General features: G+C 40.3%; 1 protein-coding gene across 1 annotated transcript in view; it reads left to right on the top strand.

Annotated features, from left to right (window-relative positions):
• Window positions 1-13,179, top strand: part of khdrbs3 (KH domain containing, RNA binding, signal transduction associated 3) — a 134,282-nt gene that overhangs the window by 107,684 nt on the left and 13,419 nt on the right. Inside the window, exon 7 of the mRNA XM_042507091.1 lies at window positions 1,083-1,165. Coding sequence (XP_042363025.1) covers window positions 1,083-1,165 — 83 coding nt within the window. The remainder of the gene's footprint in view (window positions 1-1,082; window positions 1,166-13,179) is intronic.

The following is a 13,179-nucleotide window of genomic DNA, read 5'->3' as shown; positions in this document are numbered from 1 at the left end:
TTGAAAGCCACCCAATGGGATGGCCAAGGAGAGGTTTTGAGCATATAAAAGTGATTCCTAAAATGCACCTGTCGGGTTTCCCCCACAGTGCAAGAAAACAAATGTCGAGACATCTGTCGCATCTGATATTTTACCGTGAAAGGAAGCATCTCTGCATCCGGGTCTCTTTGTCAGGAGTCATATGTAGTTCCTTCATACTTTGCTTCCGGAGGATTAAAGATAAAAGAGTCAATTCAAATGCTGTCATTTGGCAAATGCATGTTTCTAATCAGGAATTAGGGCCTTAATAATAATATGGATGTGATGAGCATTTTCTCCACTGCTAAATCTTCCAGACTTTCATTCCGAGCATGCAAATCAGGGGCAGATGGAATTAGCCAAGAAGTGTGTGGGGGATGAGAGATGTGTCGCTAGGGGTCGACGCCTTTTGTGGAACATAAGTCCCATTTATCCCAAATTAGGACGGGTGCGGCACTGGTTCACTTTGATGTTCCTCTTGGCGGGAGCCAGGGTGGAGTGCGGACGGGGGGGGACGGGGCAGATTGCTGGAGCACAAACAGATGTTCAAGGCTCATCCTTTGAGGTGCTGATGAAACGTTGCCACAGCGAGAGTCTTTACATCCCACTGTCAGTCGGTTGACACAGAGACAAGGGCAGGGCTGCAGTTGCTTCTTTTAATGGTGCTGCATATGGGCTGTAACAGCAGCGGCGGCAGATCAAGCAGTTTGACCCATATCTCTGCTAAGTTGAAAGCTTCAGTGAATTGCAATGTGTCTCAAACAAAAAACTACCCTGTAAGCATATGATGGCGAGTTAAAAAAAAAAAGAAAGTCCACAATAGGATAGCATGGTTTGGTAAATGAAATTGTTGGAAAGCAATTTCAGAAAAGTGTTTAGGCCCCAATTGAAGCAAACAGTGCAGCACACAGCGACTCTTGATGTCTTCTCAGCCTCTTTGCTCCACATTTCAACAGGTTTAAAATGTAGGGCAGGTTGCCGTATCAAATCTTTCGGATCAAAATCTTTGCTGTAAATTTGTCCTTCCTACACATCAACTGGTTACATTTTGTCTTTAATTTCAGGAATACGACGACGGATACGGAACAGCTTACGATGACCAAGGATACGAATCGTACGACAACAACTACAGTAACCAAGGACAGAAGTGAGTTCTTACTTTGTCACATAACCCAAAGTGTTAGACATTTACCAGCCTGTTATACTGATGTGTTATGCTCATAATAGTAATTTCTGCAACATGTAATTCAACCTAAGCCAAACGTTGTGTGAGAGTATGGTGGAAAGTGTCAGGGTCAGGCCTGTAGCATTTGACCTGCTAGAATTTGTAAGTCAGCATAGGTGTAGATTTTGAGAGGGGGGCACAGGGGATTAATGCAGAAAATGACTGGAAACCTTAGTCCGGGAACCTTTGATTTCTTTAGGCCAGGGATTTAAACTTGCTTTGCTCAGGGGCCACTATTGCAAAACAACAGGAGGCCAGGGGCCAGTCACAGCAGACACATACATGTTTCTAGGATTTAGGACATTTCTAGGATTTTAGGACATTTCTTGGATTTTAAGATGTTTCTATTATTTTAGGATGTTTCCAGGATTTTAGGATGTTTCTAGGATTTTGGGACATTTCTTGGATTTCAGCACATTTTTAGGATTTTAGCACATTTCTAGGGTTTTTGGATGTTTCTAAGATTTAAGCAAATTTCTAGGACTTTGTCAGGTTTCTAGGATTTTAGCACATTTCCAGGATTATAGCACATTTAAGCAAGATTTAAGGAAATTTCTAGGATTATACGTCATTTCAGGGATTTCAAGGATTGTTTGTAACAATACATTGATTTGGATTGATGTATTGATTCAATCATCACAGATGCAAAGAGAAAAAAATAAATACGTTGTCATCTTTAAGATAGACCTTTATTTTGAAATTCCCATGGCATGTTTATGTCACCATTTACGTCCAAGCACTCTGTCCTAAACATTCAGAGGGTGCTGGTGGCTGCTCGCCAGGCAGACAATGAGGATGTTTACTGATATCATCTAATATTAATTACAGGCCTCTGAATTGAATCATATCAAAACTGATTCATGGCAGACATTGCGCTTATCAGCAAATATCGTATCATTGTCCAAAGAAGAGGTCTGGCGTCTGTCCATGGACAATTGTCCCTTATGTTGTCCTCTGTAACACGCTGCTGGTAGCAGCATGGATCTACTCATTGTTGTATGTTGTCTTATAAGACACTAATATTAAATATAGGCGTCCACATTGAGATGAATCTGATTAGAACCACCTTTCAAACCGCCTCCAAAAGTGGTTTAGATCACCGCAGAAGTTTGCAAAAATCACTTTTCATGTTTTTTTTTTTTGGTGTGAACAATTTCTAAAGTCAATCTGAAAACAATCTGGATATGCCAAAAAATGATTTAGGTTGGCAGTCTTAACAAGGTGTTAAGGTGTTAATCCTTTGAAACCTGAGCAAACTGCTTTGATTTCTTTCAAAAACATGTTGAAGAAGGCAATGAGCAACCAAACAAGAAATGTCCAAAAAAATAAATAAATAAATAAATAAATTGGAAAACGTTTATAAGAAAATTACCTGAAAATGAGCAATAAAAGAAATACATAAATAAATAGATAAATAAATAAATAAATGAAATGACCTGTAAAATGCAAACAAAAAAAAAAAAATTCCAATAACAAAAAATTAACTTTATATCATATCATATATATCCTATATCATAAATATAGTTTTCTGGAAACTTTCCCTTTTTTTGAAAATAAAATTTCCTATTTATTTTCTCTCTGCATCTGGCTTTTCAAAGAATAGTTTTCGGGTCCTTTTATTTTAATGTGTAATCAATTTCTTGCTCTTTGTCTTTTTTTCATGTTTTCAAAAGGAATCAAAATCATCTGCTTAGGTTTTCAAGATCAAAATGCGTGGGAAAAGCTTCTGAATCCAGCAGAAGAAAACTGATGTCAATTTAGATTTCAAAGGGTTAAGGAACTTTTATGAATAAATAACACCGTTATTCAAACTAGGTTCTCATGTTATCAAACTTTTAAGGGTTCACACCAAACAGCTGAAATGAAATGAAATGACGAATCACTGAATAACTAAGATGAGCTGTATGTCTGCTACCTCTGCAAGTCTAACCAGCAGCATCTGAGGGCAGTGATTTCACTGCAGTCTAGCCATTTGGGCTCGAGTAAATGTAAGAGACTATGAGGTCAAATTGAGATTTTCCAAGTCTTCAGAACAGCTGGATTATGGTGCATGAGCTGTTAGGAGTCATTTACACCCATTTTCTGCCCTGTTTAAAACTTGAAAGAACATTTAGTGTTAATGAAGTATTTTGTGAAGTGTGAAATGTCTTAACTGACCTTCAAGTTGTCTTCTAAGATCAACTAAAAAAAAAAAAAGTTAAAATTTTGCATCAAATTCCAAGCAGTCACTCCGATTTCCAAAGATTGGATGCTAATTTAGGGAGTCTGTTTTTTAATTTAAGGTCTAAAAAAATAACCCAATCGCAGCAGACTCAGTGACATATGGCATTAATTGCAGCTCATTACGTTAAGTGTGTTATCTTTGTTTTAATCACCCTTTAAGATATGGAGCCAAAAGTGCATTTTGCTCTTGTGACAATGCAAAACAAACAGTCTTAGCAGTAGGCTGCATTTAACAGAGGGTCCCTGCACAGCTAAATGCAGAATATTGATTTTCTTATATCCAGGGAGCTATCGCACTCTCCGAGCCACGCAAGGTCAAAGGCTTTCTCTCTGGCATGTTGGCGTTCCACTGTAAGTCATCGGCACACAATGCGCTACATTTATGTATGCCTGTCTGTGCCACTTCAAAGGCAGAGTGAGCGATTGCTGCCACATTTTTGTGTGTCAAAAACTGAATTGTATTGGCAGCAGCTGAAAACAGATGAAAACAGACACAGGAGAGGGAGAAAAAAAAGGGGGGCATTATTTTGTCCTTTGTGAGCAGGGTGGTCGATGTTTTCCTTTGTGGAGGTGTCAGGATGTATGTCACCCAGGCTTCATCCATCTTTTGTGCTATCTAACTCTCTCTCTTTTTTATTTTGGCCATATCACACACCCACACACGTGCACACACACACACACACACACACACACATCTCTCCAAAACACACAGAGGGGATGTATCACGAAGTGTAGAGATGCTCGCCGCGGGAAAACGCAGGTCCGCCTCAGGAATCTGCAGCTATTTGTTTTATAAGCAGCCTCGTGAATAATGGCAGGGGGTGGGGGTTGTGTAGTGTTTTGGCGAAGGTGGTTGTGGGGGGCTGGTGGCTGCAGAAGAAAAATGGAGTCCATCATGTAACGGCTGGAGGCTGGGTCGACTCAAAGAGATTTTCATGTCTGTTATCTGGTGGGAAACAAAGCAGCTAATAGGGCCCAGACATGGAAGCCTGCGCCTCGGGAGACAGCTGATTCACTTACTTCTTCTCTTGTTTCTGCATCCTGTGTCCTGGATTTGGTTTGAAAAGTTACTGCAGGCTGACATTGTTCGTTTGAGCTTTATGCTGCATGTGTGAGCAGCCTTGGATTGATTTAATTTTGACCATTTGTCCATAAGAATTAGATTTATTGCATTGCTTGTTCTCCTTGACAGTGCATGAAAAATAAAGCCATGAGTTATCAGTTTATTGAGGATGCCTGCTGTGTGGCAGAAGGCACACTTTATACTTTTCTTCATACTTCCTTTTATTGTATGTCTTCCGTTTAAATTTTTGGGACGCTACTCCTGCAGTGTTGCCACCACATGGCAAGAAATACATCAAAACGTGGAGAATGATAGGGAATGGTGTGCTACCCCGGCTAGCAAGAAACGTTCCCATAACATTGGCAAATATTACCTACAAGTTGCAATAGTGTTTTAAAGAAAACATCTAAATTTAATGTTCCAGAAACATTTTAAGGATGTTAATCATTTCAAATAATACCCCTATAAGGTTAAATGCTGACTAAGGGGCTGATCACACCAAGATACGTCACTTGCTGCTGCGTGAAGCGTTTTTTTTTTTTGTGTGTTTTTTTGGGCGCACATAGTTGAGAGATTTTAACTTTGCGTCTACGTGCACGTTGCATAGTGACCCAGGCATTCATCATGCTGCCTGGCATGAATTTGTAACAATTTGTGTCTTTGCATTGAATTTGTATTATAAACTTGTGCGCAAAACGATCACATCACGTTTGGTGTGAACACACCATCAGAGATTGGCCAAGCCACTGTGACAGCAATCGCAAGAAACTGCACTATGTGTTATATTACAGTGGGTTTCTATGGGACAGAATGTTGGAGCGAGTGTGGAGGAGACCAAAGCTGGATTGTACAATAGCAAAACCTCTCAACAAATTGCTCTCACTCCCACAATTTTCACCCTACATACACAATTTTTACCTCAAATGTATGAAAACTTGTTCTGGTCACAGACACTCCTATGTAAATACTGACAAACAAACATGTGGGTGTTTGTGCTTCTGTAAATCTCCAATACAAGATGAGAGAAGAAGAAAGTGCATTTTGAAGAGCATGTAAACGTTATATATCAGCATTGTCTGTCTGTCATATACTAATGCAGCCTTAACTATGAATACCATTACCACTGGTGTTACTTTTGGGATTGATTGATGAATATCAAATACATTTTGTGACATATTTTATATATATATATTATACATACTTAGTGCTTAGTAGTACATGTAGTATGTAGTACTTGTAGGAGGCCAGTTTCTATAGTAAATGTGTACATCTACATAGTACTTGGCAGCGGTAGCAGGCATCCAGTCAAAAATTCCTGAAAAATTTTCTCCTAACCATTAATTATTGCATTTTAGCTACTGTTTTTTTCCTTCTTTTATACACAATCCTTTTTAGCTTTGTGATGGACAAAGGTGCATTATTTTCACCCTGCCTGAAGAAAGTCAAAGCAGGTCCCAGCTGCAGCAGGGCCTCCAGGAGAGAGTGTGTGTGTATGTGTGTGTGTGTGTGTGTGTGTGTGTGCGTGCGAGTGCGAGTGTGTGTGTGTGTGTGTGTGTGTGTGTGTGTGTGTGCGTGCGAGTGCGACTGTGTGTGTGTGTGTGTGTGTGTGTGTGTGTGCTTGAGTGTGTGTGTTTACGCGTGCATGTGTGAAGTCTCCTAACAATGTTTCTCAGGCCTAAGGAGCTCCCAGTCACCAGTCTGAGCTCTGACTGCGTGGCAGGATTTCAGTTGCTGGAGGATAACAAGCAGAACAATTTACAGTCTCTCTGTCATGGTATTACCCCGGTGGCTTATGCTAGAAACAGTCCTGCCATTTGTGAACATGCAGGCAGAGGAAGAGTAGAAAAGACTTGTGCTCTTATAAACATTGTAATGCTGCATCAGTGGATTTATTGCTACCTTATTTACCCAAATACACACACACACACACACACATACATGCGAACATGAATAATAGGGGACTATCTAAGTGTACTATCGTGTGTGTGTGTGTGTATATAATATATATATATATATATATATATATATATATATATATATATATATATATATATATATATATAATATATATATATAACAATAATACATTTAGCTATGTGGTTATTAAATGCACACAAATCTGTTGGTTTGTTCTCATTTTAGCTTAAAAAAAATCAGTCTATCTTTAGAATACACAGAATTACCAAAGATAGGATGCATTACAATTGATTACCATTACTCACAAAACACATTGTGTGTTTTTTTTAAGAGCTGACAATTTCTTGGAGTACCTTTCTTTTCTCATAAGACTATTTTGAATCCGAAGTTGATGACATGCATACTTGCTTCTTTTTCCATCTTTGTTGGCAGATCATTGGCATGTTACTGTAACTATGAAATAGTACAGCTCCATAGCACTGCAGGTGATCATAAATTCAACAAGACACCTTTAAATTTTGAATCAGATGGACATTTAAGCAGAGAAATATCTGGTGTTACAGCAGCCTTTACGTTTAAGAAGTATTTTCATGTTGTAAACACTTTACAGCTAGCTAATTAAATCAGTGCAACATATTTTTATTGTATGCTTTGCCCTTAAAACCCTGTTCTATAAATAGATCTCACTAAATTATTAAAGTTGTTGTTTATTCTTAACTTGTACATGTTTAACTTTATTGTGCCTTTTTATCTTAAATTTGTTTGTCTTAATCCTTTTACATACCGTGTCTTCATATTGTATTTTTTTTAAAATTATTATTATTTTAGGATGCTTTTTAACATCAGGCAAGGGACTACCAATGAAAACTAGCTCACCAAGCTACCTCGGGTGCAAATGCATTTTTTAAAATGTAGATTAATGAACACTGTCCCTTTTTAAAAATAAAAATTACAAAGAAAGCCTTCAGAAACATACTGTAAAGTGAAAAAAATAATATTTCTCTGTGAATTACAGCCAAGAAAATAAACAGATCACCTAATTTTTCTATAAACAAAAACAGAAGAATTTGAAAATGCCATGAATGCATGAGAAATCTACACAGAGTGTCTTTTTCCATCACTGCAGGGCAGCGACAGAGATACAATCTTAATGTTCTCTGCTAGCTTTAACTGGTACAAAATGTTACACTGCACATAACCGTCTGCAAAGGGAAAACATAGTAAGCACTGACAAACGAGATGAGACAAGCTGTGTCACTCTACTGTACCCGTCCTGTCGCATAGAACAGCCAGAATCGAGTCATTTAGACATAATTACATTTGAAAGGCAAATAAAGCGCTCACAACCGAAAGACATGAGACTTAAGCTAAAAAGCTGTTTTTAGACGCCCTCAAGACATTTTGCGACATTTACATGTTTCAGAAGGGAGCTGGCGCCTGGGGGAACCTTGTGGAACGCTACCTCAGCATGACAGCCACGGCAGTCGGTCCGCCAGCTCCCAGATCACAGCGTCCTCTCACCGTGTTTATACAACACAGAGAGCACCGAGCCATCATCTTTTTTTGGAGAGGCAGCAGAGAGCTTCATCTCAGGAGAGTTATTGGGAAGCTGCAGCGCTCAGGTACCAATCAAGCGCTAAGGTCAAGGAGGCTGGAGGAAGCTGCATGTGTGTTGGAGCGTCTTTAATTTTATTAGCAGGGAGAAGGTGACGTCTCTGTAGGGAAATGAGAAGGATGACAGCAGTGGCGCGGCCCTGGCTGGACACTTGGAGAGGTCACGGCGAGGTCTTCTCTCGCAGCTCGGGTGCGATCAAAGCATTATTTCATACTTGACACCTCAGAGACTGCCGGCTGCTGACACCTCGCACCTTCCCTTGCATCTTGCTTTGGTAGGCTACATCGTGGACTGGATCCCGGAAGCCCGAGGGCACAAGGAGAGCTGTGTGACAGTGTTTTAAAGGGCAGATGCACCCCTGAGGACTGTCTGTAAATCTTAGCACAAGAGACGGGCAAGGAGGAGAACAGAGAAGGAGGGCAGCTGGATTTCTAATTTTCGTGCTGTTGCAGTCTAGATCGATTACTTGAAAGAGCCCAAAACTACTGAAAAGTCTGATCTCACAATAACTCACTCAAACCTCCCATCTTGGGAGCTAGTTTGTAACTTTTACACTACAAATACTACAAAAATGCCATATGTCTGCAAGTTTGGATGAATAAATATTTAATTGGGCTGGTTCTCTGCATCAAACACTAAAGAGCGAGATAGCAAACCATGGCAACTTCCTTGACAGTTTCATCAATGATGAATCTTCCTGCATGCACAACCAGAGAAGGACACTCAATATGCAACACATAGGATCTGAGGGGTATGTTACCTTGTTGTGGGGCCCCTATATGGGATTACATAATGCTCCCATAACATTTGTCCACATGGAGTGGGATTACCCAAATGGTCCCATACCTACTTGGTACCCAGGTAGCACTCGCAAACCCATGTAGGCCCTAGCTGAGTAAACCCACAAATTTGGGTAATTGGCATGTGGCCATTATGGAACTTGTGGACCCTACTATATAAGGCCCTTTTTTTATTCAATATACCCCCATGGGCCCCACATACAAATGTTGGCCAGGTTGTGGCAACTTACATATTCTTGCGACATAAAGCAATGCCACAAAAAGATCCGAGCATCCAGCTTAGTGCTGTAAAATATGATGGTCAGAGCAGTGAATCATTGGCTCCCCAAGCAAGGTAAAGGGTTGTAAATGCAGAAATAGGAAAAGGGAGTTTATGATCTATCTATAGTGTTTCACAGGGTGGAAGTTGGTGACAGTTTTAACAGACAGTAGGTGAATCAGAGCGACAAACTTGCATCAGAATTGCTTTATATTTTTTGAAGAAGAGTCTTTGGCCGAGCTAGCAGCTCTGTAAGGCTGTGCGAGTCAGAGCAGAGAGCTAAATACTGCAGTCAGTAGATGCAGGGTATCTGACTACAGGATACAGGGCAGAGGCTTGTTCTGACCTCTCGTGCAGGTGCAGATCATGAATGAATGTCCAGGACTCAAACTTTTTCATTTAGATATACCAGCACATAATTCAAGTGCACCCACAGACTGTATATAAAGATAGATGACATGACAGCTCCCCCAGAATATAACTTTTCCATCTCAATCGCACCCTAGTGTCTGACTGCAGTATAGGTCATTGACCCCGCCCCTCCATGTTAGTGAATGCACATTGCCAAACTAAAAACTTAAACTACATGCCGAATATTTTTTTCCTAAATATGGTTTCTGTCACTGAAGGTAGTTCTCATCACTCAGATGTTTGTTTTTATGATACATTTTGTTTTAATAAGTTATTAAATTATACGAAAGGGATTTTCTACCTTGATTGACAGGTGTGTGTGCCAATCCATGTGCTCACATTCAATGGCGCTGCTCGCGATTGGTCGGACAGGTGTTTTAGCCGGAACTCCCCCATTGGCAAATTCACTACTGTGCAGATTCTGGCTCTCAATTACAACACCATCACAAGATGGCAATGCTGTATCTCAGATATTTTAACCTCATTTCAGCATAGTGGGGATAAGTGGGGGCATGTCGTCCATCTTTGTATGCAGTCTATGGATGAACCAAACAGTTTTCACTGTTTTTGCCGTGGCAGATGTCTTAATTGTGGCAGGCTACCACAAATAAATTAATATGTCAGAAACCTGCTTTGTCAGCATTGCATTCCAATATCTCAGCTACTGTGCACAAGTCACAGTTTGGTTCATATCCTAGTTGAGGAGTCATTGTTTGATGTGAGTTTGATTAAAAAGAAAAAAAACAACAACACATGCACAAGGATCTGGTTCTTTTCGTGACTTGTTAACAGACCATGGAACAAATTTAAAAGATAGAAGCAATCTCATTGCTGAGGACTGAGGTTGTATTTTGCCCCGTCAAAACTTTGGCTTACTATTTTCATTATAAGAAGAATTTCAGACATTTCTGTTTTACACTGAACACTTTGCCAAAAACCAATAGGCTATTAAAGGGAAAAGCATTTTCTTATGGTATGAAAATGAAAATAGAAAATACCTTAAGTAAAAAAAAAAGAAGTTTTACTGTTGTTCTTGTCTTATACAACTCTCTCGCCATGCTGTTGGAGCTGCCAACTATTTGTGCTCATCTTATGGCTTTTTCATATTGGATACAATGATTTGTTCTGTGCCTGAAAATGATTGGCCCCCTCTCTTTAACAGATTTAAAACTCATTTTAGTTGTGTTCAATAGCAGTCCATGTGACTGATTTGGAACAGTTGGTGTTCACAGTTCTACACGAACCCTACTCAAGACTACCTCCTGTAGTAGACTTTGGCACAATTCGGCATACTTTGCCCAGGTACGGGACACAGTGTTCACACAAATCAAACAAACAATCAAACTTGACTTTGGGGTCCAATGTAGTTGGATCCAGGCTGGGATTCATGATGAGAAATCCCCCCATAAAATACGGCCAATGAAAACACGTCAATTTCGAAAAAAACTCCCATTTATCGCAAAAAAAGATTCTATGCTAGCATGAGGTGGTATTTCAGGCGTTTCGAAAAAGCCATATTTTGCAAAACTGCAATGGAATCACTTTTTTCACTTGTATAGGTCACATTATGCTATGGCTAGGCTCTTGTTGGTAGGAACTGGCTCCCTTTTGCTTGATGCAGCAGGCGCTACAAGAGGTGTTACTGCTTTACATAACTCTTCAAAAGTTGAGCGGATCAACCAGGAATTTTGAATCCACAGTTCCTCATATGTGGCCGCTCTCACATATAAGGGGCTTGCCTTTCCATTATTGCTCGCAAAAAACACTTACGTTGTTTGACTGGAAATAATATAGACTAGTTTGGTGACTGGAAGAGAAATAAACCTGCTAATGTTTCAAACTTCCATCGCCATGCTTTTTGGAATGTTAACACCAGAGGATAAGTTACATAACATCACCCAGTGGAAACACAGTCATCTCATAATTGTGTTTTATTGACATTTCAAAAATATCGCTTAAGTTTTGCGCAAATCTGTCATGGAACTCAGCCTACTGACCTTACACCATTCAGATTGTTGTGCTAACCTCAGCACATGTGGCAAACAACGTGCGACTTTCGAAGCAGAACTTGCGCTTTTTAACTTTGGCTCCGCATTACGTGTTGGGTGAATGTGCAGGTGCAACCTGCAAAAATATTTAGTCGCACTTGCCAGAATTTTGGTCACATGCATGACAAAAATGGTTGCATTCTGGAACATTGGCATCAGCGGTCAATTAGACGCCAGCTATAGTCAGTATTGGTGTGTTCAACTGCAGATGACACTCTGTCTTTAATCAGCCCTTCTTTGTCAATGCTATGTCTGTGAGCTCTGCTTGTTGTGTCGGGGCCCTGGGGCAGACAACACCCATTTAGTACAATGGGAATATCAGAGTTGTGTCTTTTTTTAAATCTTAGCACAGATTGCCTGTGTTAGCTGTCTGCCTCTGAAATGCCTGTGGTGCCTCGTAGATGCCGGGGAACCTAGATGCTGTTTTCAAGGTAGACAGCTTGTCAAGATGAGTGGCAGGCACTGTGGCAGGAATTAGACCATCTGAGGGGAAGGAGGGCGGGATTTACACCACTCTTTCTGTCTCAAGACAAAAAGTGGCACGTTGTAAATCGTAAATGCTCCTTCAGTAACAAAGTCTTTCACAGATTCCAGATAGTGACGTTCTAACAACCAAAACATGTTTCCAAGTGTTAGATTTTTAGGAATACTGACACTGAGTTGACTTGAAGAGGCAGCATTTTTCCTGAAGGAGGATTTCGTGTACTTTCTGAAAAATGTAGGAAATGTAACAAATGGTCAATTCAGATCCTCAAGAGAAGACTCATTTGTAAAGTCAAATCTTTGCCGTAGACCATTTTGTCCCTCTTGGTGACTCTTAGCAGGGGGTCAGCATAGGAGATAGCTTTGCAATCAGCCACCACATTGAGCAATCACCAGTGTATCCCCGAGGAGGGTTTCCATTTGAAATTACTTGAGCTTCATTTCATACTAAATGGTGGGGAAAAAAAGGAGGTGCTGCTTTTTTTCCATCCATTTTCATTGTATTGTTGTGTGTGGAAATCACCACTGAGCTGGTGTAATCAGAACATTCAGTGCACAGCTTTTTACTTTTTCAACTTTGTGACAAGAAAGAATGAAAAACATTGTTCCAGAAGAAGAATCAAGGGAGCACTTTTGCTGGAGGATTCACAGTCATGATAAGCTTAAGTGTTCAATATGCAAGAAATAGGCTAATTGAAGAGAAGCAGCCTCTCACCACATCACAGCGGCACTGTATTACCTCTGCAGCCCCTCGTAATGTCCTACTAGAATCCCACAAATTTATCACAGAGGACAGGAAGAGTAATGGCGATGTAAGAAAACAAAGTCCACCAGGGACGTGTACTACATCATTCAGATTTAACACCGCCATCTGTTTCATGATGCCCAGGAACGGCAACATCAGTGCTTAAGATGAAGCATTTACAGAGATGACAGATAGACGCTAGAGAGGCAGGGTCTTTACCTGACGAAAAGTAGGTCTGCAATCAGATGCCTGATGAAAGAGACACACTTCTCTGAAACGTGTTGTGTTTTGCCTCCCGTGGTCTGCGCCTGCTCGTCAGACAGATGCGTTTGTTTTTTTCTTGGCCGGTGAAGTTTGGGGAGACGCAAACCA

Source organism: Plectropomus leopardus, chromosome 18 (genome assembly GCF_008729295.1).
Source record: "Plectropomus leopardus isolate mb chromosome 18, YSFRI_Pleo_2.0, whole genome shotgun sequence".
NCBI classification, from domain to species: domain Eukaryota; kingdom Metazoa; phylum Chordata; class Actinopteri; order Perciformes; family Serranidae; genus Plectropomus; species Plectropomus leopardus.
The sequence above is the reverse complement of the archived record's forward strand: the minus strand, read 5'-3'. Positions and strand labels throughout refer to the sequence as shown.